Genomic DNA, 26,474 nt, shown 5'->3' on the forward strand with positions numbered 1-26,474 from the left:
CGCACCGGACGCTGGGAGATAGAGGCCAGCAGTAAGCGGTCCCGTAAGTAGCCCGGTCCTAAGCCATGGAGCGCTTTAAAGGTGGTAACCAATACCTTGAAGCGCACCCGGAAAACGACAGGTAGCCAGTGCAGTCTGCGCAGGATGGGTGTCACATGGGAGCTTCGAACTGCTCCCTCAATAACCCGCGCAGCTGCATTCTGGACTAACTGGAGTCTCCGGGTGCTCTTCAAGGGGAGCCCCATGTAGAGAGCATTGCAATAGTCCAGGTGAGAAGTAACGAGAGCATGAGTGACCGTGCATAGGGCATCCCGGTCCAGGAAGGGACGCAACTGGTGGATCAGGCGAACCTGATAAAAAGCTCTCCTGGAGACGGTCGCCAAATGATCTTCAAAGGACAACCGACCATCCAGGAGCACGCCCAAGTTGCGCACCCTTTCCATCGGGGCCAACAACTCCTCTCTGAGGTCTTCTGGATGCCAGAAACAGTCCATTTTGCCAACTTCTGGTGGGACTGGAAATTGGCAAACGGGCCATTTTCATCCAGCATTCCGTGCGCCTTCAGTGTTTAGCCATGCCAGCCACATGACCATGGTCTTCGGACAGCGCTGGCTCTTTGGCTTTGAAACGGAGATGAGTACCGCCCCCTAGAGTCAGGGACGACTAGCACATATGCACGAGGGGGAACCTTTACCTTTACCTTATTTAAAATGTAGGCCCTCCGATCAAAAAGAATGTCTACTGCATGTTAAAGTACATACATGTCCTTACATGTAAACTGTTTCCAGAGTGCTAAAATACGCACCTTCGTTTTCTTCTACTAACAATATAGCCTGCCTCTTCTTTTATAATAGTTTTTTGCAAGGGGGAGAAAAAAAAAATCACACACACCAACTGGGTTTTTTTTTTTTCCTTCCCCTTTCCCTTCCTGCTTGTTTTTATTATGATTCTGCAGTCCAAAAATGGGGAGTTTATGATTCCAAGGAGAGACAGTAGCTTGTTCTGATGGATTCTTTTTTAAAAAAAATGTTTTCCTTTGAAATTCCGGGCTTAATGTTGTGTCTGCTTTCCTGCTGACCCTCTTCAGGGGTGGCCGTATGTTTTCTCACCCCCCTTTTCCCCCCCAAAAAGAGAATTTTTTTTAAAAAAAAAGAAGAAAAAAAAAGCTCTGTTGTAACAAAGATTCCTTGTCTGTGAGCTGCACCAGGCAGGAAATTCATACTCACAAGGGGATGGCAGCCAACCGCTGTTGTCCTAGCACCAGGCTCCAGTTTTCCGAATTGAACCTGACAGCATGTCTCGGCCACATTCTAAGTCACCATTATGTTTCCTTTCCCCCTAGCAAAATAAGGGGCTTCCCCTCCCCTCCCCTCTCCCTCCACCCTCAACCTCTGCTTTATTGCACATGTGTGGAGTTATGAGCTGCCTCGCTTGTACGTTTGCTCCTTCCGAAAGGCCTTAAGAGCAAGCTGAGCAGTTTCCATACAGCGATGGCAAAACGCGTTTCCAGATGGCTGGTTTCTTCTCCCCGCTTAGCCGTTGGATGGTCTCCTTTCACAGTTGCGTTACAGCCATGCCATGCACGCAGCTCCGAGGCTCTTCCGCAGGAATCTGTTTATAGCATACACTTGCAGGCCTAAAGGTGAGGGCCAGCAGCAGTTAGCAGGCAACCTTTTGGGTAACGGTATAGGTTCCCCTCGCACATACGTGCTAGTCGTTCCCGATTCTAGGGGGCAGTGCTCATCTCCATTTCAAAGCCGAAGAGCCAGCGCTGTCCGAAGACGTCTCCGTGGTCACGTGGCCGGCATGACTCAATGCCAAAGGTGCACGGAACGCTGTTACCTTCCCACCAAAGGTGGTCCCTATTTTTTCTACTTGCATTTTTTACGTGCTTTCAAAACTGCTAGATTGGCAGAAGCTGGGACAAGTCATAGGAGCTCACCCCATTATGCGGCACCAGGGGTTCGAACCGCTGAACTGCCGACCTTTCGATCGACACGCTCAGAGTCTTAGCCCCTGAGCCATCACGTCCCCAAAAAATTTAAATACACAACCTATTATTGGAATGTATTGGGTTTTTTTTCCCTCCCCAAATGAACAAATGATTCTAGGAATGGTTCTTCCTAAACTAAACACAAAGGCATTTAATTTCCATTTTGTACTTTGCAAAATGAAACTTGAAAAAAAAAGTAGTTGGCCTCTTTTTCATTGAGCTGCGCTTGAAACTCATCAGCGTGGTCTTAAGATGGCCCTTATTTATAGCCAAAGCTCCTTCTATAAATTGGGAATATTCATTACACCTCTCACACATTGGTTGGTGGAATACGTTAGGAATAAGAACAAAACCATTATTCATTAAACTAGAACAGTCCATGTCTTCTTCAATTATCTTCTTCAACATCTAACCAATAGAAGATAGGCGGAAAGCTCTCTGTGCGTTGCACAAAGCACAAAGTCATCAATTTTCTCTTCAAAAGTACCTTTCGACAAAGATCTTGGCATAAAACACACAACGTGGAATCTTAGAATGCAAAGTTTGGAAATGATATAAGAGAACAATTTATCCAACCACCCAGCACCGGAATCGTCAACCAGAATGCTGGGTGTTAGATAATTCATATTGTTGCAAGGCACTATTCGTAAAAGTACAAGATAAAAGTTGGGTAACTTGAAGCATGGTGGCACTTGGGGGCTCTCACTGTGTCTGCAACTGCTGCGGTTGTAAAGATTTCCTGCCATGGTGGGATAGGAAATGCAAAAACTACAGAATAAACCCTGCATATGTTTATCGTTTTAAAAGAAAAACAGCCAAGACCCTACCTTGCAAAAAACTGAGAAAGAAATTGAGCCTTATGGTTTGGCTCATCTGTATGATACAAACTTTTGTCATACCTTGAAAGCAGGGGTGGGCTTCAAAAATTTTAGCAAGGGGTTCTCTGCCCGGTCGCTGGGTGGGTGTGGCCATGGTAGGTATGGCCTAGTTGGCCTCCTGCACCATGGCAGATGGGTGAGGGTGTTTTTGCCCTCCACGGGCTCCAGAGGCTTTCCTCAAGCCTCCAGGTGGGTGAAAATGGTCTCTTGGGCTCCCTCTGGAGGCCGGAAACAAGCCTGTTTCTGGCCTTCCCGAACTTACAGTAGGCCTGTTTTTCACCCTCCCCGAGCCTCCACGCGCGCCCTGCACTTACATGCATCCAAAACGGGCCATGTGGGGACTCCTGGGAGGGGAGGGGTGGGTGGGACCAGTCAGGAATGGGATTTGGGGGTTCTCCGAACTGCACAGAATCTTAGCTAGAGGTTCTTCCGAACCCCTGCGAACCCCAAGCAGCCCACTCCTGGTTAAAAGCCTGTCATGGCCTTGAAACCTGAAGAAAAGTATATAAGTAAAGGTGAATATTTGTAGCTCGGAGTTGAAATGAGGAATCGTTGGTGCTCTCTGAGCTTTGTTGTTTTCTTGCAGAAGTTTCATTACTCAAACTAGGTTAACAGGAGTGGGTAGGAGTGGGTAGGAGGGGAGGGGCGAGTAGAGGCTGGCGAGGTGCCCCTCAACATGAGTGACATCAAGTTGGTCATGCCCACCCAATCACATGACCACCTAGCCACACCCACCCAGCCGGTCATTAAGTGGGTCATATTAGTGGTCCACGGGATTTAAAATTATGAATTTAGTGGTCCCTGGGGTCCGAAAGGTTGGGGACTCCTGTTCTGGTGGCTTGTCCTATCAGTGTTGTTGGGAGTAGTCTTGGAGGTTCTTTGGTTGGACTGTTGACTATTTTAGCTATTATTAACCGCCAAACAGGCTAATAGTAAACAGCCCAACTTAAAGAACTTCCATGACCAAGACCAACACCGACAGGACAAGCCGCTAGAATATACAATAACAAAGCTGGAAGTGTTATGGAGATTCTCAGTCATCCAGGTCATGGTTGTTCCAAAGATGCTTTTTTCAAGAGGCAACCGGACTTTCTGGTTTTTCTTTGAAGATGTTTCGCTTCTCATCCAAGAAGCTTCAGAAGCTTCTTGGATGAGAAGCAAAACGTCTTCAAAGAAAAACCAGAAAGTCCAGTTGCCTCTTGAAAAACCACTTTTGGAATAAAAAGCTGGAAGGGACCTTGGTGGTCTTCTAATCTGACCTTCTGCTCAGGCAAGAAACCCTATACCATTTCAGACAAATGGTTGTCCAATCTCTTCTTAAAAACTTCCAGTGTTGGAGCATCCACGACTTCTGGAGGCAAATCGTCACCCACTGATTAATTGTTCCTAACTGTTAGGAAATTTCTCCTAGGTTGCTTCTCTCCTTGATTGCCGTATTTTCCATCCATCCATTGCTTCTTGTCCTGCCTTCAGGTGCTTTGGCGAATAGCTTGACTCCCTCTTCTTTGTGGCAACCCCTGAGATATTGGAATTCTGCTATCATGTCTCCCCTAATCAATACAAATTGAGAATAAACCCCACTCCTTAGCACTTATGATGTTACTAAATGGGTAATGTAATGTCTACAAGGAAACAACCAAGCTCAGAGAGCACCAAAGACCCCTGGACTCAAAATAGGGGCCGTGATAGCTCAGGCTGTTAAGAAGCCTGTTATTAGAACACAGCAGCCTGCAATTACTGCAGGTTCAAGCCCGGCCCGAGGTTGACTCAGCCTTCCATCCTTTATAAGGTAGGTAAAATGAGGACCCAGATTGTTGGGGGGGGCGATAAGTTGACTTTGTAAAAAATATACAAATAGATGAAGACTATTGCCTTATACACTGTAAGCCGCCCTGAGTCTTCGGAGAAGGGCGGGATATAAATGTAAACAACAACAACAAAAAATGTTTCTCATTACTACACTAAATCATAGTTCTAGCTACACCAAGCATGTTCTTAGGGACGCCTCACCTCCTGACTCTCTCTATAACAACAACCACAACAACAACAACAACAACAACAACAACAACAGAGTTGGAAGGGACCTTGGAGGTCTTCTAGTCCAACCCCCTGCCCAGGCAGGAAACTTCAGACAAATGGTTATCCAACATTTACTTTAAAAAATCCAGTGTTGGAGCATTCACAACTTCTGCAGGCAACTTATTCCATTGATTAATTGTTCTAGCTGTCAGGAAATTTCTCCTTAGTTCTAGGTTGCTTCTCTCCTTGATTAGTTTCCACCCATTGCTTCTTGCTCTGCCCTCATGTGCTTTGGAGAACAGCCCGACTCCCTCTTCTTTGTGGCAGCCCCTGAGATATTGGAACACTGCTATCATGTCTCCCCTATATGGGTTCAAAGTCTGCGATACCATTACTGAACCGGCCAAACTCAGAAAACTGAAGCAGACTCATTCCCGTTAAAACAAACCAAACAGATAGGCTCCAGCCGTTCTACTCAGAGCCTGGGGAATCTCCTTTATGAGAAAATTGTTTCTCGGCCAAAGAAAACTGGATGATTCTCATTAGAACAATCCGGGTCTCCAAAACAGATGAAGACAATTTGGACCAAGGTGCCTTTCTCTGGAGAACATAAGGGTATTTGTTGGTGTGGAATCATGGCCAATGTCCAAGGAGGTTGGGCTTGATTCCAAAGGAACCTGTTGCAGGAACTTCAACTCAGATTAATGTGAAGGCCAGCAGAGGCTTTCTTAGCGTGTCCTTGAGTAAAACCCACAGCTGTTAGGACTAAGTGGATATGTTTAGTGACTAGAGTGCTAACTGTGAATGCTGATTAATAACTGAGCCGGCCAGAAAGAGAGATATATCTACATCTATATCAATGCATGCCACACATCCTTCTAGAGTTTTTCCCCAGGATTACGGTCGTCTTAATTTGGGGAAAAGTGATAGCCGAGGCCCATTTTTTTCATGCATCTTAACTTGCACGGAGCCTGGGCTTCCGCAGTCCCTGCTGTTTGTCATCTTCAGAGTTTTCCTTTTCCTTATTACATTTCTAGGTTGTCCAAGAACCACAGCTCCCTGGCCCGCAAACTCATTAAAACTCATTAAAATGTCTAATGCAACACAATAATGGTGCGGAATAGAAAAATAATTATATTGGGGAAAATGTGAACTTGGCAGTTTGAGCAAATATAAGGTCCCCATTTGCTAAGCTGTGGAAGCCTTGGCTGTAGAGCTGAATATCAAGTTATTCTTATTTTCACCACAGCGTTATTGTATTTATTTATTTATTTGATTTCTATACCTCCTTTCTCCCAAAGGACTCAGGGCGATTTATAGCCAGAATAAAACAACAAAGACATAAACAAGAATTAAAATATTTTAAAAAACTGATTCTAAAATTGGCCATAATAAGTTAAAACTATCATAAAAACCCTCATAAAAAAACCCCAATTAAAAATTTTGTTAGGCCAGCCCCGCACGGTGGAACAAAAAGGTCTTAAGCTCGCGTTTGAAGGTCCGGAGGTCGGGGAGTTGACGTAACCCCAGAGGCAGCTCATTCCAAAGGGTAGGAGCCCCCACAGAGAAGGCCCTCTCCCTGGAGGTCGCCAGTCGGCATTGCTTGACTGACGGCACCCTGAGGAGGCCCTCCCTATGGGAGCGCACAGGTCGATGGGAGCTATTGGTGGCAGTAGGCGGTCCCGTAAGTAACCCGGTCCTATGCCATGGAGCTCTTTAAAGGTGATAACCAACACCTTGAGTTGCACCTGGAAGACCACCGGCAGTCAGTGCAGCTTGCGCAGGAGAGGTGTTACATGGGAGCACCCTCTATTACCTGCGCAGCCGCATTCTGGACCAGCTGGAGCCTCCTGGTGCTCTTCAAGGGGAGCCCCATGTAGAGAGCATTGCAGAAGTCCAGGCGGGAAGTGACAAGGGCATGTGAGTGACCGTGCATAGGGAGTCCTGGTCAAGGAAGGGACGCAACTATTCTGCTTTTTGATTTAATACAGGTTGCTTACATGTATATGGAAGAAAGAAGGTAGCCTAATTCATTCAAGTGCCGTAAACATATACATGTATAAGAGAGGAGAAAGCAAATTGGAAAGTTTTTTTTAAAAAAAATAGATAGCACTTTTTAAAAACTACAATTAAACTTTCTGTAGGAAACTCATTTTCCCATTACTTTTTTATTAGAGGTGTAGAAGTCTGGAATATTTTACTCTATGGCAGTAATGCGTAATCTACTGCATTTAATAATGGGAAGGAAGGAAGGAGGAGAAAAGGGGAGGAGGGGGAGAAGAGGGAGGGAGGAGAGAGGAGAAGGAGAAAAGAAGGAGAGGGAGAGGGAAAAGGAGGAGTGGGAGGGGAAGAAGAGGGATGGGAGAAGAAGAAAGGAGGAAGGGAAGGACAAAAGAAGGAGAAGAAAAGCCGTGTTCCCATTTGCCCATGAATGGCCCGTCCTGGAAGGCACCACATGAAAAACAAACCAAAGCCAGAAGTATTATCTTTATCTGATGAGCTTTTCCTCTCCCTCGGCTTCCCGTCTTTCTGTTTAGAGGGGCAGCACCTGCCCTGCTCCAGAAAGCACGAGAGCCAAGCACTCAGGCAAGCTCGCCGGGAAAGGTTTTTACCGCTGGCCGACCGAAGCGTCGCGCTTTTCGCTTTGTTTGAACAGCCCTTTGGGTTGATTTAAATGGGAAGCTATTCAACAGGACAGTCGGTTGCACAGGGGTGGACTCCAAACTCTTTCATGGCTACCTTGCTTCCCCTCCCCTCCCCTCCCCTCCCCTCCTCTCCCCACCCCACCGGCCTCTGAAATCTGGGGCTGCTCTAAGTGGCAAGAGCAGTAGCGGGAGGGAGTCGGCAATTCAAGTGGGCCATTGGTTTTGGAAACAAAAGCAGCACCTGCAACACGCAGCATTGATCCTGCGCATATGTGTATTTCTGTCTCTGGAGCAGATGGCTGGAGGTTCAGCGTAGACAGCACCTTCAACTGAGGCTGAACTGAAGCCTTCTAGGAACTATTTAGGCCAGGGGTAGTCAGCCTTTTTATACCTACCGCCCATTTTTGTATCTCTGTTAGTAGTAAAATTTTGTAACCGCCCACCAGTTCCACAGTGATGCGCTGTGTATCGTTGTTTGTCCATGCCTCTCGCGCATCGTGGATTGGGTTTGGGGGGGGGATGCTGGCTACCAGCTCTGCTTCTCTGTTACAGCTGGGTGGTGTGGGGGGAGATGCTTGAGCTATTCTAGGACGAGGCTCTTTTGTTTGAGGTCGCACTATAGCGCCATTTAGTTTCGCTTACGTAACGTGAACTAAACGTACACACGGGCGATACAAATGGTCTATTTTCAGAAATTTCAATTGTCACGGGGAATTTTATGAAAACCTAATGAAAATGTTTTTAAATCATGCTATGAATTTTTTTTTTTAAAGTCAATTAAATTTTAAAAAAAGGAAAGTGCTTCAGTATCGGACAAAACCCTCATGAAAGCTGGAACGCCCACTAGTGGGCAGTAGGGACCAGGTTGACTACCACTGATATAGATGCTGTCCTCCCAACAGCATTATCTTACATTCACTCATCCCTTCGCTCACTTCCCCACCACGCCGATTGACCTGTCGAGGGGCATCATTGCACTCAGTGCTTTCTTCTCTCTTATCCTCCCTCCACTAGCAGCGGTCAAGGAAACTCACATCGTGTCATGCGGTCCAAAGGAAAGATCTCTTTCACTGGCTGAGACACGATGCTGCTTTCAACCCAAAAATGGTCAACTTCTACGCGGTGGCTGAAAGGGACTCCTGAGTTTTTTTCTTTGGGTTCCATGGGGATTGCTTCAGCGGTGAAATCTAATTTTTTTTCCCTACCGGTTCTGTGGGTGTGGCTTGGTGGGCGTAGCTTGGTGGGGTCATGTGACCAGGGAATCAAAAGATAGAAACTCACTAACAATGAATGTCCTGCTGCAGCAGGGTTGGACTAAATGGCCTCCAGGTACCTTCCACCCTGGATTATCCTCTGAAGCTGCATCTAGTGCCAGGTTTGTAGTCCTTCCTTCCACTCCTTTTTCCCTCCCTCCCTCCCTCCCTCCCTCCCTCTTTCTTTCTTTCTTTCTTTCTTTCTTTCTTTCTTTCTTTCTTTCTTTCTTTCCTTCCTTCCTTCCTTCCTTCCTTCCTTCCTTCCTTCCTTCCTTTCCTTTTTCCTCCTATCCTCCCTCCCTCCCTCCCTCCCTCCCTCCCTCCCTCCCTCCCTCCCTTCCTCTTTCTTTCTTTCTTTCTTTCTTTCTTTCTTTCTTTCTTTCTTTCTTTCTTCTTTCTTCTTTCTTCTTTCTTCCTTCTTTCTTTCCTTCCTTCTTCCTTCTTCCTTCCTCCTCCTCCCTCTCTTTCTTTCTTTCTTCTTTCTTCTTTCTTTCTTTCTTTCTTAATCTTTCTTTCTCCCTCCCTCCCTCCCTCCCTCCCTCCCTCTTTCCTTCTTTCTTTCTTTCTTTCTTTCTTTCTTTCTTTCTTTCTTTCTTTCTTTCTTTCTTTCTTTCTTTCTTTCTTTCTTTCTTTCTTTCTTCAGGGAAGCCTGCTGGGAGCAAAAGTGGACACACATACACCCCCACCCACCGGTTTTTGGCCTACACCAGAGGTGAAATCTACTTACCTTCCCTGCCGGTTTGGCATGTGCAGAGGATTAAAAACGATGTCATGGCGGGTGGGCAGAGCCTCCCCGCCACCGGCGCTGCCAGTTCGGCGAACCACGTGGCTCGGGCACTACCCACTCGTGGGAACCAGAGAGAACCGGGGGGATTTCACAACTGGATTGCTTTCATGACTCCACTGAATGTCTGGTCCTGCCCTTCCTGTCCAGTCTGATCAGTCTACCAGCCAGCCAGCCTGCCAGCCTGCTGTCTGTCCTTTCTTTCCTGCCTCCCTCCCTCCCTCCCTCCCATAGCACTTGCACTTAGACTTATATAATGCTTCACCATGCTTTACAGCCCTCTCTAAGTAGTTTACAAAGTCAGCCTCTTGCCTCTTCCTTCCACTCTCTCCCTCCCTCCCTTCCTTCTCCTTTCCTTCATTTTCCTCCTCTCATCCTTCCATCTCCCTCCTTCCTTCCTTCTTTCCTTCCTTCCTTCCTTCCTTCCATCCTTCCTTCCTTCCTTCCCCCTTAGACTTACTGTATATCCCACTTCACAGTGCTTTCCAGCCCTCTCTAAGCGGTTTACAGAGTCAGCATCTTTGCCCTCAACAATCTGGGTCCTCATTTTACCCACCTCGGAAGGATGGAAAGCTGAGTCAACCTAGAGCCTGGTGAGATTCGATCTGCCAAACTGCTGATCAGCAGAAGTAGCCTGCAGTACCGCCCTCTAACCACTGCGCCAATGCGGCCCATCATTTATCATCTTTCCATTATCAATCAGAAGAAAAGAACAAAGTCCATTCTGATAAACCAATAGAGTCATAATATTTCCCCTTATGCTCAATATGAATACATAGATTCACTCGACAGCCACTGTGTTCACTTAACAACTGCTACAAAAAAGATGTAAAATCAGGTCTGGGTGTCTCTACCTACGACCATCATGACTTACGATGGAAATTTTGGTCTCCATTACCGTTATAAGTTGAGGAACACCTGTATGTCGCTGTCACATTAGCGTATATTTTTGTCCGTATTTTCATCATAGAAAGACATATTTGCATGCAATTTTCTCTGTTATACTCCTTTATATTAAAACAGTATAATATTCTTGAATATTTGCAGGCCAACTGTACTGAATTACGCATCCATCCTGTCATTATACATCCATCTCTTCCATGATGGAGTCCTTATTTCCTTCTTTGAGGCCATGGATTTTACACACAGCTCCTTTGAACCACTTTCTGTGGTATTATTCCCCAAATCAAGCCACTCTTCATTAAAGACAAACCATGACTACTGTTCTGTCCCCCCTTCGCCTCCGTCCGAGTGATGGCTTAATTAGCCAGCACTATCAGCTCTGGCAGCAGAATAGTGAGCGTTTGCCAAGTGTCTCTGTTATCTCCCTCGACGCCGATGAGTCACCCAGGAACAAACTTCAGCTCTTAGTTAATCAGTTGATTTGCCTGCTACGAAGAGACACAGCAGCTCTGGCTGCCTTTATATCCTGTGGGGTGTGGCTCCATGACTCAGCACTTCCTAGGCCTGCCCCACCCCTGCTTCTGTTGTTCCCGCCTCTCCTGCCTACGAAACCTAGGGTCCAGCCAGGCCTGATTGCCATCAGCTGGGTCTGAAGGCATGGCCTGGGGGGGGGAAGAGTCAGGGGATGGAGGCCTTGTTATCTCTTCTACCTGGCCTGCCTCTTGCTCCTGGAGCTGAGCCAGGGAAGCCGGTGCTCTCGAGGTAAGTCCTGATGGCCCTTCCCCCTCACTTTCCAAGTCACTTTCTGGCAGGAGGCCCAGCTCCAAGTCACTTTCTGGCAGGAGGCCTGGCTCAGGGGGCGCAGACAACAACTATTATGAACAAATATCAAGAACTCACCTTCTTTGGTATTGATGCGAGGTGGTGGATCTGGGTGGGCTGGTGTGTTGTAAGACAACAAGGAACTACCTGTAAAGAACAAACAGAATGAATTTAGTTTGCAGAAATTGCAACCTTCCCTGGACCAAGATGGGACGCAGTGTCTCAGTGGCTAAGACACTGAGCTTGTCGATTGAATGGTCGGCAGTTCAGCTGTTCGACTCCCTAGTGACTCGTAATGGGGTGAGTTCCCATTACTTGTCCCAGCTTCTGCCAACCAAGCAGTTCGAAAGCAGGTAAAAAATGCAAGTAGAAAAATAGGGACCACCTTTGGTGGGAAAATAACAGTGTTCCGTGCGCCTTTGGCATTTAGTCATGCCGGCCACATGACCATGGAGACGTCTTCGGACAGCGCTGGCTCTTCGGCTTTGAAATGGAGATGAGCACCGCCCCCTAGAGTCGGGAATGATTAGCACATATGTGCGAGGGGAACCTTTACCTTTACTGGACCAAGAATCTTTTCCCAAGGTCAGTCATGCTCCTCACATGTTGATTATTGTAATGTGTTCTATAGACCACTCAGTTGCTATGACTGGTCCAGAGGCCAGTAATATAAGCAATTGTGATTGTTTTTTGATACACCCATGTAAAACCTCTCTTAAGAAAAACTGGTTACCAATAATCATCCAGATGCAACTCAATGAACGAATTACCACCCATATTTTTTTCATGGTGTGGGGCCTTGGGAAACTGCCTCTATCCCATTATTTCTGCCCACCATGTAATATCTACCATCTGATAGTGGCAGCAATTGTAACCTCTAAGGTGGGTCATAAGGAGCTTCTTTAAAGTCCATTGTAAGTTCAGATGATCATTAAACATGGTCGTGGCTTGACTATTTTATGTATCTTGTAGAACTAATGACATCATATATGTGCTTTCCATTCCAGCTGAAACTCAATTGGACAAATTCCAGAAGACAAAGGAGTTAGGGACTCTCAGTGCCTTCCAAATGTATACATGAATATACTTCTTCTTGGGTTATAGCACTGCAAATTGGAAGCTCATTAAAATGAATGCCACTATATAAAACAGAGGTGGCAAACTCAAGGCCTGCCTTAGATCTGGCCTGCAGGGCCAGCCTGGAAACAGCAAAGGATCAGCCTGCAGTGCCTCTGCCAGTGAGGGGGGGGGGCGCATGCACCCCCCTGCCCCATTTTCAGCCGCAATGGCTCCTGAAACCTTCTGCCAGCAAAAACAGGGCCCAGTGGGGCCCTGCATGGCCCTCCTGAGCTCCGTTTTCGCTGGCAGAGGACTATCGAAACAAACTAAAAAGAAAACAAAAGGAAAATGTTTCCCCTTTTGCGTTTGAGCATGCAAGAAGGGACAGGAAAGGAGAAAGGGGAAAAGGAGAGACAAAGAAAAAGATGGGAAGAGAGGGCAAAAGGAAAAATAAGGAAAGGGGAAGGGAGAAGAAAGGAGAATGAAGAGGGAAGGAAAAAGAAAGAAAGGAAAGAAGGAAAGGAAATGAAAGGAGAGGAGAGGAAAGGCAGGCAGGCAGGCAGGCAGGCAGGCAGGCAGGAAGGAAGGAAGGAAGGAAGGAAGGAAGGAAGGAAGGTGATTGTAATGAGAGAGAGTGAGGGTCTTAGGGGAGTCCTGCCTTAGCACTTGCCCCCCACAGGTGCTTCTGACATGAGTCCTGAGTCTCACGCCAACCATGGCCACTCTCACTATTGGCCACACTCCCCGGCCACATCTTTACCCCCGGCCCTCCGAGGTCAAACACAACCCTGACACAGCCCTCAGTGAAATCGAATTTGACACCCCTGATATAAAAGAAGAATCCCCTTGATTATGGAAAGCCACTGCTGAAGAAGAAAGCCTCAGATCCTCCCAAATTCCTCATCCAAAATCCGAGGGTGACATGGCGACATGGCGCTTCAACCATGGGACTTTTCAAAACACGCAGATAAGCTATGAATCTACCATTAAAACATCTCAGATGGAATTCAGGCCATCTTAAAACATCAATACATTGATTGTTCCGATCATCGACATTATCCACAGCTTGGAAAACTATACCCTATATTTTTTTAGTTCAAGGGGGAAAGGAAACAACAATACGAAGTTCAGTATGGTATACAGCCATGCAGTGATGAGTTTCAAATTTTTTTACTACCGGTTCTGTGGATATGACTTGGTGGATGTGGCATGGCTTCGTGGGTGTGGCTTGGTGGGCGTGACAGGGGAAGGATACTGTAAAATCTCCATTCCCTCCCCACTCCAGGGGAAGGTTACTGCAACCCAATCAGCTGGGACTCGGGAGGCAGAGAATAGATGGGGGCGGGGCCAGTCAGAATTTTTACTACCGGTTCTCCGAACTACTCAAAATTTCCATTACTGGTTCTCCAGAACTGGTCAGAACCCGATGAGATTTAGGTGAGGCACAAAAGCATTCATGTAAATAAAGATTATATTAAAAGGCTGGTGTTGGCTTGTCCACATACAACGGTCTGTTTATTTAAAAGAATAACAGAATAAAGGGCCGTGGTGGCGCAGTGGTTAGAAAGCAGTATTGCAGGCTAATTCTGCTGGCTGCTGATTGCCGGCAGTTCGGCAGTTCAATTCTCACCGGTTCAAGGTTGACTCAGCCATCCATCCTTCCGAGGTTGATAAAATGAGTAACCAGATTGTTGGGGGCAAGAAGCTGACTCTGTAAACCACTTACAGAGGGCTGTAAAGCACTGTAAAGCGGTATATAAGCCTAAGTGCTATTGCTATAACAGAATTGGAAGGGACCTTGGAGGCCTTCTAGTCCAACCCCCTGCCCAGGCAGGAAACCCTACACCACTTCAGACAAATGATTATCCAATCTCTTCTTAAAAACTTCCAGTGTTGGAGCATTCACAACTTCTGGAGGCAAGTTGTTCCACTGATTAATTGTTCTAACTGTCAGGAAATTTCTCCTTAGTTCTAAGTTGCTTCTCTCCTTGATTAGTTTCCATCCATTGCTTCTTGTTCTACCCTCAGGTGCTTTGGAGAATAGCTTGACTTCCTCTTCTTTGTGGCAGCCCCTTAGATATTGGAACAATATCGGATGTTGGCATGATCAGATATTGGCATGATATTGGAACATGCCAATATCATGCAACCCCTAGCTCTTCTTTTCATTAAACTAGACCTACCCAATTCCACTAACCATTCTTTATAACAGGGGTCCCCAACCTTTCGGACCTCAGAGACCACTAAATTCATAATTTTAAATTCCACAGACCATTAATATGATCTGCTTAATGACTGGCTGGGTGGGCATGGTTAGGTGGTCATGTGACTGTGTGGGTGTGGCCAACTTGATGTCACTCACGTTGAGGGGCACCTTGCTGGCCTCTACTCACCCCTCCCCTCCCATCCATTCCTTGCCTGCCTGCATGGGCTCCTCAGGGCCCCAATAGGAAGTAGTAGTTGGAGCCAAGCAGCCACCACGAGAAAGAGTTGCAAAACAGCTCAGTTCAAATTGGATCTAACCAAGAAGGAGGCTCAGCAGAAGCACCTCACTAAGGACTAGGAGCATAGGCTTTCCAAGCAGAGGGAAGACTTATGGGAGTGCAAAGCCAGGTACCGGTGCCTGGAGGCTCAGTAGGCTGAGATGGTCAGCCAGTTCCAGGCCATGATGCAGTCCCACTGGAACAAGACCCTCCAGCTCTTCGCCATCAGCGGCACTTCCCTCCAGTCTTTGCCCAAAGCCCTGCACCAGGAGGCTGAAGCAGACCCCAATTGGAATTACTGCCCCCCCCTCTGACCCACACAAAAAGACCCTGAAGTGGGAGACCCTCTGCAGTAACACAAACGTTCATTGCACGTATCCAGCCCAGGGGCCATAGTTTGAGGATCCCTGATTTAGTGTAATATAAAAAAATGCAAATAATTTTTCTGCGGACCACCAAAATTTTCTCACGGACCACCAGTGGTCCACAGACCACCCGTTGATATGACTGCTGCTTTATAACTTTAAGGTATTTTTTTTTTATTTATGCCAGGTGGTGCATGAATCTGGGCAAGAACTCCAATCGGCATTACAAGAGGTCTATGAAACTGGGCAAAATAGAAGGGTGATGTCTACGGTGGCTTTCTAAACCTAGATCCCTGGCATTTTGTACATTATTTTTTTATTCTCAAATAACAGCGAGAAAGCAACTTTATGGCTGACACATTTTCTGGCAAATTCGAGACAGATCCTCATTCCCGGTGCTCAGCATGATGAATACCAGTTCCCCTGGCAAAGTCCAAAAGCTTTCCAGAGATTAAACAAGCTGTCTCTTTGCAGCTAAAATGTGGACCGACACATTGGATGGGGACGGGAAGAGGAAGGTAGGCATGACAGAAGGCGGGGGGGGGGGGAGAAGGAGGAAATAACCACATAAAGGAGCAGTCAAATAGAACAGGCTCTACTTTTGCTGAGAGAGAGGAAAAGTTGCCCTGAGTTTATTGGTTCAAGTTCTCACCTTTGCCCAACGGTCTGACATTTCTGGTGGGAACACCAGAACTGGAGAGGAAAAATGTGTTTCCTATTAAGAGGTTGAAAAGAAAGAGGCAAGAGAAGACAAATTGGGGTAAGTGGGGGGAGGGGAGGGGAGGGGGAAGCCAGACGCAGCAAAATTTGCCAAATACCAAGTCAACAGAAAACCCAGATCTGGAATCTTTATTGAGCAAGCGTTCAAATCTAAGCAAGAGCAATGCCACAACCGATCAATCACCCGGTGCCTGGAAGTCACACTCCATTTGGGGACATTTTTGTTACTAATTCCAGATAGGTGGAAGAATTTGTGAAAGAGACTCAGGGATGTGCGGGGGAGGGGAGGTGGTATTGGGCATATTCTCAGTTGTGTCCTAATATTTCAGTATCTATGGAAGGGAGGGAGGGAGGGAGGGAGGAAGGAAGGGAGGAAGAAGGGAGGGAGGGAGGAAGAAAGGGAGGAAGGAAGGAAAGAAGAAGGGAGGAAGGAAGGGAGGGAGGAAGGAAGAAGGGAGGGAGGAAGGGAGGAGGGAGGGAGGGAGGGAGGGAGGAAGGAAGGAAGGCAGGCAGGCAGGCAGGCAGGCAGGCAGGCAGGCAGGCAGGCAGGCAGGCAGGCTACCTGGCTGGTAGGTTGGCTGGCTGATTAGACAGACAGGACAGGACAGGACAATGGTGTCGTGAAAGCAATTTCCATGGATCCCAAAGAAAGAACTCAGGGGTCCCTTTTAGCCATAGCATATAAATTGACCATTTTTTGATTGAAAGCAGCATTATGTCTCAGTCACTGAAAGAGATCTTTCCTTTGGACCAAATGATATGATGTGAGTTTTCTTGAAGGGAGGGAGGGAGGGAGGGAGGGAAGGAAGGAAGGAAGGAAGGAAGGAAGGAAGGAAGGAAGGAAGGAAGGAAGGAAGGAAGGAAGGAAGGAAGGAAGGAAGGATCTTCTATCTTATTCTTGCTCATGCAAAGTTGACTATGACCAAGGAGCCACCCAACCACAGGGAAAGAAGTAGTTCTTATTTTTGAACACACACATTGCTTTTGAAACTCCCATTTTATTTATTTTTACAGTACGCCTGCTGCCAATTCAAACCAGCTTTTTATCTAAGGGAGGGAGAGTTCATGCAAATAATTTTGTACCGGGTTTTTTTTTCCCCACCAAAGGGCTGAAAAACTTTAAACTTTCCTTTGAACCAAATCAAAACTCGCTGATCCCACGATTCAACTCTGAGCTACAGATCTTCTCTTCTGTCAAGACTGAAGTAGCCCCAACATTCCTTCTAACAAGTCAAATAAGGAACAAAGCTCCTGAGCCGGTGGTGGGATCCTCCTGGTTTAACCACCGGTTCAGTGATCGTGCGCTTCATGTGCGCAGTTTAAAGAAAACTTCACTTCCGCGTTTCTTTAGAGGAGAAACACAGCTGAGGCGCGTCAATCTGCTCTGCCGCGTGAATCAGCTGAGAAGATCAAAGTAGGAAAATAGCGTGGCGGGCAGGTGGGTTTATCTGATCGCCGGGGAGAACCGGTTTGCTCCCAGCTGATCGTTGGAGCTACTGGTTCGCCCGAACCAGTAGAATCCTGAGCACCTTCTGCATTCAACTCAGCATTCAACGGCCCTAGAAAGTTAGCCCTGGAAAAACAATACATTCCTTTCTAAGGCATCGCACCACAAGGGAGTGACCCAGAAATCCAGAAACCAGACTGTCATTAGGCAGATGTAAGAACAGCTGCTTGGAAAGAAGTCATTTTCAGTAGCCTCCTTGGTCTGTAGGCAGGCTTTAATGAAGAGAAGACTCCATATAGATTAGAGTATCCCTTGGTTTGACAAATATAGTTAATAAATGAGAAAATCGGGGTTGCCTGAACACCAGAAATATTGAAATGAAAATAAACACATCAATGGAGAGAGATAAGGAGAAGGAGAGAGATGGAAAGGGAGAAGGAGGGAGAGAGAAAGAAGAAAGGGAAGAGGAGAGGAGGAAAGGCAGGGGAAATAAGAGTAGGAGAGAAGGTTAGATAGGGAGGAAGTGGGGAGAAAGGAAGGGGAAGTAGAGAAGGAATAGGAGAGGAGGGAAGAAAGTAGGGAGGATGAAAGACGGGAGGAAGAGGAATGAGAAGAAGAAAGGATTGCTGTGAAAAAGAAAAAGATGAAATGGAAGAAAGGCAACCCCGAATAGATTTGAATATATTAGGATAAAAATTGAAACAGTTAAAAAAAAGAATGAAAGAGAATGTATACCAATAAAGATGGAGAAATTAGAACTTGAGGGCGAAAGAAGATGTGACTTAGGGAAATGAGCAAGGAAATATTAGGATATGAATGAAAATTAGGAAAAGAGAATACTTTGGCAAAAATTGCAACTAAGTAAAATGTATTTGAATATATTGAATTGTATAAGACATGATATGGCCAATACTCTGTTCATCAATTATGTATGTGTGTAGGGAGGGGAAATTAAAAAAAACAATAAAAGCTTGTTCAAAAAAAAAACCTCTAGGGCCTCTTGTGGCTCAACAGACTAATGCAGTCTGTTAGTATTTTTTTTTTTAAATCAAATTTTTATACCGCCCTATCTCCCGAAGGACTCAGGGCGGTTCACAGCCAGATAAAAATACAGAAATCATACACAATAAAAACTAATTAAAAATGTATTTAAATAGGCCAGAATTAAAATTATAGTTAAAATGATAAAACCCCATTATCTAAAAATTAATAATTAACCCCGGTTAAAATTAAGTAAAACTTTTAGTCCAGTCCCGCTTGGATAAATAAATGCGTAACAGAGCTACTTGCAATTACTGCAGGTTCTAGTCCCACCAGGCCCAAGGTTGACTCAGCCTTCCATCCTTTATAAGGTAGGTAAAATTAGGACCCAGATTGTTGGGGGCAATAAGTTGACTTTGTATATAAATATACAAATAGGATGAAGACTATTGCTAACATAGTGTAAGCCGCCCTGAGTCTTCGGAGAAGGGTGGGGTATAAATGCGAATAAATAATAATAAAAAAAAAATAGATCAGAGTATCCCAGTGACAGCCGAAGGGAACAAATGGGACTTACGGCCATCTCACTCTTGCAAAGCAAAAAAAGAAGAAGAAGAAAAGGACTCCCAAAGGAAAGCCTTCTTCACAAGTTTGCAAGGTGTTGCATTGGGATGGGGAGAAGAAAACACCAATTAAGGGATGCTGGCGAAATGATGCTGGTGTGAAATCAGCCATCCATGGAAAAGAGACAGGGCGGAGTATTCAATTAAAATACGTTGGAGAGAGACAGACTGAAGAAAACGTTGCAGCTTGACAATTGATTTTTGTTACAGATGGCAACTTTCACCAACAAGACTTGCAAAGATGTTCCCAAATAATAAGTCAACATGTTGGAAATGCAAGAAAACTCAGGAAACATACTACCATCTATGTGTGGTTGTGTCCGGTGGCAAAAAGAAATTCTGGGCAAATATCAAAAAATGGCTAGAAAAAAATAATAGAACAACCAAATTGAAAGTAAACCGGAAACATTTTTGCTAGGAATCTTTACGAGAACAGACACCAAAGAAATAAAATATCTGATTTTACACATTATAACAGCTGCACGAATAACATATGCGCAAAACTGGAAATGGGAAAAGACACCAACAGATGATGAAGTGATAGAGAAAGTTTTAGAATGTGCCGAAATGGACAAGTTAACAAAAGAAATTAAAGAGAAAGAAGAGACAGATTATTATACAGTATAATCTGGAACAAATGGTATGACTGGCTTGACAAAGGAAAAAAATAAAGAGGAGAAATTAGAAATGCACAATATGTAAATAGTAAATATATAAGAATCTAGAAAAGTGAAGCTATTGGTATTAGATAATTTAATGTAAATAAAGAAAATGGGATAGGAAAGTCAATAAAATAATAAATGAGATATGGGTGGAAAGGTATAAAAGCGAAAGAAGACCACTAAGAAACGTTGTTTAAAAATAGGAGATATTTATATTTTGTATGTTGTGCGTTTGTCAGATTGTGTATCACAATAAAACAATAAAAAGTTTTTTTTTTTTAAAAAAAAAAGACAATTGATTTTTGAGTTGAACTGAAATAACCTGTTTGCATTTCTCCTTTCTCAGTCTTTTTGTTCCTCTTTTACCAAACAAAACAAGACTTCCTTCCTAACCCATCTGGGTATATGTATGGTTTTGTCTTGCTTTGTGGCTGGGCATAAGGGAAATACATCTGCTCTGCAAAGAGAAAGTCTACCCGATTAATTGTATCAGTTATAGCTGACGAATCAATTTCACCTCTCTATGTGCTTGTGTGTTGTGTGTATATATAGCTATAGCAATAGCACTTAGACTTATATACTGCTTTACAGCCCTCTCTAAGTGGTTTATAGAGTCAGCATAATTTCCCCCAACAATTTGGGTCCTCATTTTACCCCACCTCAGAAGAATGGAAGGCTGAGTCAACCTTGAGCCTGGTGAGATTTGAACTGCCAAATTGAGGCAGCCGGCAGTCAGCAGAAGTAGCCTGCAGTACTGCACTCTAACCACTGCGCCACCATGGCTCATAATTTTGAAAAAACAATTATTTTCTCTATTTTTAGATAAAGCTTTTATTTAACCAGGTACTCCTTTAGAGCCAACCTACATAGGATGCTGTAGCGTTTACTTATATATATAAAAAAAATTAAGCAGCAAATCTGTCCATGAAAATAAATTACAAATAATCTTTGATTTATGACTGTAATTGAGCCAGGAATTACAGTTGTAAGTCATATCGGTTATTAAGCAGGTCACCACGTGATCATGACCAATTTTGGATGTGTGCGAATAATTTATCTTCTACTATGTAATCACTTCTCCAGGTTCTGCAACTTTCTTGCCTTTCATTCAATTTCCAAGCATAAAGATTTTTCCAGATTGGGAAATATGGATAGTCAAAGAAGTATAGAAGAAAGAACTGAAAGAGCATAATAGATAACACCGATATCACCGCTGACATCCTTGGTCGTTTCCCAATAAGAAAGGAAACTAAAATAATGCCACCAAAAGAAAGGGCAAAGAATTTCTCAATCACACCAAGAACAAGGTAGAAAAAAGGACGTGTCCTTCTTAGGGAAGGAACACTTTAGAGATGCAACATGTTGCGTTGCATCAACAATCATCAACCCTATCAACGATAGGGCTGATTTGGTGCTGCAATCTTCCTGGTAGCATCTCAAAACAGAGCCAGCCTAATTTATTGACATTTCTTTTTGGTATCACTCATCAATCATCATCATAGTGCAGAGCAGTGGTGGGTTTCATATTTTTTTGCTACCAGTTCTGTCGGCGTGGCTTGGTGGGCATGGCAGGGGAAGGATACTGTAAAATCTCTATTCCCACCCCACTTCAGGGGAAGGATACTGCAAAATCCCCATTTCCTCCTGATCAGCTGGGACTCAGGAGGTAGAGAATAGATGGGGGTGGGGCCAGTCAGAGGTGGTATTTACCGGTTCTCCGAACTACTCAAAATTTCTGCTAACGGTTCTCCAGAACTGGTCAGAACCTGCTGAAACTCACCTCTGGTGCAGAGAAGAGCAACCAAGATGATTAGGGGACTGGAGGCTAAAACAGACGATGAACGGAACTGGGCATGGCTAGTCTAGTGAAAAGAAGGACCAGGGGAGACATGATAGCCATCTTCCAATATTTGAGGGGCTGCCACAGAGAGGAGGGGGTCAAGCTATTTTCCAAGGCACCTGAAGGCCAGACAAGGACTAGTGGGTGGAAACTGATCAAGGAGAGATTCAACCTGGAAATAAGGAGACATTTTCTGACAGTGAGAGCAATCAACCAATGGAACAGAAGTTGCCTTCAGAAGTTGTGGGCGCTTCATCACTTGAGACTTTCAAGAAGAGACTGGATTACCATCTGTCAGAAATGGTGTAGGGTCTCCTACTTGGGCAGGGGGTTGAACTGAATGACATACAAGGTACCTTCCAACTCTGTTCATCTATTATTTGTTATTGCCTTTTGCTTAAATCTCCTTTCTTTGACTTTCCACAGCTCTCCGCTTCAGTTGCTAACCCATGACTCCAACTTCCCCTGTCTGGTGTCCATCAGTTAGTTGGTGACTCTACAATAATTCCCAGAATTCATAGCAAATGTGGTCCCTGATCATGCTGGCTGTCAATTTGTCAATACTGACTTCTCTAGATGACCCCCATGCTGGAGAAGGTTTTGAGACACAAAATTGGATATGGAAAAAAAGTTTTCATGTCACAAACAACCAGCATGATACTAGATCAGTCCATTAATAAAAGAGAGAGAGAGAGAGAGAGAGAGAGAGAGAGAGAGAGAGAGAGAGAGAGAGAGAGAGAGAGAGATGGAAATTATTCTTCTTACTCAAAGGGAAGGGTTCTTAGCTTCTTACATTGCACAAGTAGATTAAAAAAGAAAAAGCCTGAAAATGTGAATTTCACGAATGGTGCTATAAATTGAGCTCGTGTTTGATACCCAACAGTCGTTAGATTTTTATTTTTCTTTTGCAATGATTTCATTATGACAATAAAGCTTGGAAGTTTACTCTTGGAGTAAGTGACCAACGGAGAGAAGTCTCATGCAAGGCAAGCATTTACTTACTTACTTACCGACCCACTCACTCACCCATCCATCCATCCATCCATCCATCCATCCATCCATCCACCCACCTATATCCATCCATCCACCCACCTGTCCATCCGTCCATCCATCTATCTATCTATCTATCTATCTATCTATCTATCTATCTATCTATCTATCTATCTATCTATCTATCTATCTATCTATCTATCTATCTATCTACCTACCTACCTACCTACCTACCTACCTACCTACCTACCTACCTACCTATCTATCTATCTATCTATCTATCTATCTATCTATCTATCTATCTATCTATCTATCTATCTATCTAACCATAGAGTAACACTAGGCAGCTTACAGTAACATACACAATTAAAACATAAAAAGTTTACATTAGACATCAAAACCAAGGACACATGGGAAGGGCAGGGGATGGATTGGGGTGGGAGGTGGGATCTGTTATTACTCAATCCACCACCTCCCTTGAGCTGTTCCCCCACTGGGGCACCAAACCGACTGGCAGAGCCACATCTTTCAGCCCTTATGAAAAGATAGGAGGGTTGAGGCCAACCTCACATTGGGGTAGAGGGAAAGATGTTCCAAAGGGTAGGAGCTACAGCAGAGAAGATCCTGCTCCTGGACCCTGCCAACATGCCTCTTCTGCACAAGTGGGATGAGCCAATCCCAGTGGGATGAGACGGTCATAAGGTACCAAAGGTGAATGAAGTGGCAACTTACTTTCCCTGAGGTAACTGAGATGAGACAGCAGGACTTCTGTGTTGTAGAGGGAAGTGATCCGGAGGAAATCCTCCTTGTTCATCTTGCACAGTTCTTTGCCGTCCATGTTCTGGAAGAGGTTGGTATCAATCTCCATTAAGCCATATTCTTTAATAGCCCAGTCTAGCCACTGACGCACATGATCCTGACTCCATAATGTGGGATCTATCAGAAGAAAGGAAGAAAGGTAGAAGGATGAAGGGGGTTACACGATCGATGACCAGGACTCTTATCAAGAAAGAACATGTTCTCATATCTCTTCTTCCAGTTTCGTTCCTACTGGAGAAAGATGGTTAAGTGAAATATTACAAGTTAGAGGCATGAAACTTAACTCAGCCACGGACAGGGTTAACGAGCGATTTGTGGTCTCCAACTGCTTTTCTGTCCTTGTGGTCGCTGTTGCAATCTTGAGAGTCCCCTTCAACTGCACTAACTCTTGAGACATTTCTAGACACTGTGGCAATACATTTTCATAACATATCTCCCCCAAACCTGCCTCAATCCTTGACCAAAGGTCACAATTGGGGGGCAGAAATTCTACTGTTAATCAAGGTGGTTGTTAATGAGTCACATCCGATTTTACAACCTGTTGTCCCCACGGTGGTTAAGCGAGTCACTCCATGTCTTTCCATGTCTTAAGTGAACCGTGCGGTTGTTGTGTGAATCCAGCTTTCCCCATCGAGTTTATTTGTCGGAAGCCAGCTGGGAAGCTCGTAAATAGCCAATCACATGACCCTGGGATACTGCAACTTCATAAATACTTGCCAGTTGGTAAGCATCCAAATTTGGATCACATGACTGTAGGGATGCTACAATAGTTACAAGCACAAGTAAGTCAGTTTTTTCAATGCTGTTGTAACTTCAGGTGATTGCTAAACCAATAGTTGTAAGTTGAAGACTCTCCGGAGTCTGTTTAGAATTTTATTTTATTGGTAATATGTGTTTGAACCTGTACGTTGATATGGCCTATAGGCTAATCAATCAATCAATCAATCAATCAATATAAAATATATAATGTTATATTCCAAGTAGTTGCTATATAGTTTAGTACAACGTTCATATCTTTAAGAACAAGTTTTCTCAATCATAGAGATTTTTATTAAATTGTACATTGGGTGGCTGAATAATATCTTTTTAATGCTTTGGAATGCAAATATTCTTTAAGACAGACAATTTGGCATTGGATGTTTATTCAAGATTTCTTTTTAGCATTTCCTTTTGATGGTTCAAATTATAATAAAAGTACTAAGTACCTAAATCATCATCATCACCATATTAGTAAGCAGGGGTGGGCTTCAAAAATGTCAGCAATGGGTTCTCTACCCAGTTGCTGGGTGGGCGTGGCCTAGTCGGCCTCTTGCATAATGTTGAGGGGTGGCTTTTTGCCTTCCCCAGGCTCCGGAGGCTTTCCTCGAGCCTCTGGGAGGGCAAAAACTGCCTCCCTCAGGCTCTGGAGGCCCTCCAGAGGCCAGAAAGGGGCCTTTTTTTGGACTTCTGGAACTTCCGGGAGGCCCTTTTTCCCCCCTACCCGAGCCTCCACGTGGGCCCTGCACTTACCTCGCATCCAAAACAGGCTGTGTAGAGAGGGGAGGGGTGGAGTGGGTGGGTCCAGCCAGCGGTGGGATTTGGAGGTTCTCCGAACTGACCATAATGTTACCGACGGGTTCTCCTGAACCCAGGCGAACCTGTAGCAGCCCACCCCTGTAAGCCTGGCTCACTTCATTAGTCACTGCTGGCCCATTCACAAAATAAACATATATATATATGTTTTTTCAATCGAAATATTAAGTTTATGCTTTGCTTTGTTTTTCTCCTCTGATAGTTAATCTTTCAGGTCTCTGAAAACTAGGCCTTTTCCAAGCCGTGCTGTTTGACCCCTTTCCTCAGCCCCTTGCAAATTTTGCACAGATGGTTATTGCGATTTTTTGGAGCGCTGTTTATTAGCACGTTCCAGAAAGTAGTAAATTTTCTGCAAATATGACCTCCCTGCTCAGACAAGTTTGCTTTCTAAGTCTGAGTCATATTTCCAGACTCAACGGCCTGACGAACAACAAACTTTTATTTCCCACCCACTCACCCTTTCGTTTTGCAATTCCGAGGCCCGCTAAGTCAATACAGATGGACTAAGGATGAGGATTCAGAATTGGGTCCATGACTGCCTATTGGGCCCAGATGGAGCATTGCTCTAAATGGTGCTGATTTTAAGAACAGGATAATTGTGCGGATTAAGGTTATATAAAAAACAGGGATGTATAGGGGGATCATGCCAAAAGTCATTTTAGGTCATCATTTTGTGGCTGACTGAGTCTTTGGGGGCCAAATACATTATGCTATTATTAGGTCATCATTACTGGCAAGCTTATAAAACTGGAACACAGAAAAATATCTTACTGTTTTTTCCCCGAACTCCAATATGTGAGAATTCAGCTGATAGCCGATTTCCAAATCATTATAGCTATGAATGATGGGAGTTAAAATCCTACACATTTCAAGAACACAGGGTTGGAAAAATCTGATTGATTCATTGTCCCTGAAGCCCATTACTGTCCACCCGAGCAGTTGCTCTTCAGGACTGATTGATTGATTTTATTTATTTATTGGAATTTGTCAAACACAAACGAGAACAAGAATAAGAGAATAAAGAGATTATAAATAAAGTGATTGCCATTGTACAGGAATAATGGTAGAATTAAATAAGTTGGAATGGTGTAAAGTCGGGGCTGCTCGGTAATCACTCCGGAAGGGAAAGGGTAAGGAGAGGGGAGTAAAGAAGGAAGAAAGTAGGTAGGCTACTTAAAATTTAGATTTTAAATTTATTGGTTTTAAACGGGTTTTTATTTTTATATTGTTTTTTAATAATGGGCTATAGAATAAGTTTTTTAACTGTCATTTTAGCTTGTATTTATATGTATTTTTAATTGCCTGTGAACCACCCTGAGTCCCTAGGGAGATAGGGCGGTATATAAATATGAAAAATAAATAAATAAATAAATAAATAAGGCAGGTAGGTAGGTAGGAAAGAAGGGAGGGGGAAGAAAGGATAGGAGGAGAAGAAGGAGGGGAAGATAGAGGGTTAGAAAGGATGGAAGTGAGAATTGGGAAGGAGGAGGGGAAGGAGGAAAGTGAGGAGGAGGATGGTGGGGAAAGTAGAAGAAGGATGAGAAGGGTAGAAAGGATTAAGGAAGGGAGTGGTGACCGAGCAGGCCCGATTGAGCATAATTTGAGTATAGGATCGA

General features: G+C 44.6%; 1 protein-coding gene across 3 annotated transcripts in view; it reads right to left on the reverse strand.

Moving 5' to 3' along the window:
- The window catches only part of FLI1 (Fli-1 proto-oncogene, ETS transcription factor), a 148,079-nt gene that overhangs the window by 11,373 nt on the left and 110,232 nt on the right, over positions 1 to 26,474 (reverse strand). For all 3 annotated transcript variants that reach the window (XM_058194990.1, XM_058194989.1, XM_058194991.1), the window contains 2 exons: positions 23,200 to 23,403; positions 11,376 to 11,444 (listed from right to left, as the gene is read on the reverse strand). In XM_058194990.1, coding sequence (XP_058050973.1) covers positions 11,376 to 11,444; positions 23,200 to 23,403 — 273 coding nt within the window. The remainder of the gene's footprint in view (positions 1 to 11,375; positions 11,445 to 23,199; positions 23,404 to 26,474) is intronic.

This window comes from Ahaetulla prasina, chromosome 9 (assembly GCF_028640845.1).
Source record: "Ahaetulla prasina isolate Xishuangbanna chromosome 9, ASM2864084v1, whole genome shotgun sequence".
Lineage (NCBI taxonomy): Eukaryota > Metazoa > Chordata > Lepidosauria > Squamata > Colubridae > Ahaetulla > Ahaetulla prasina.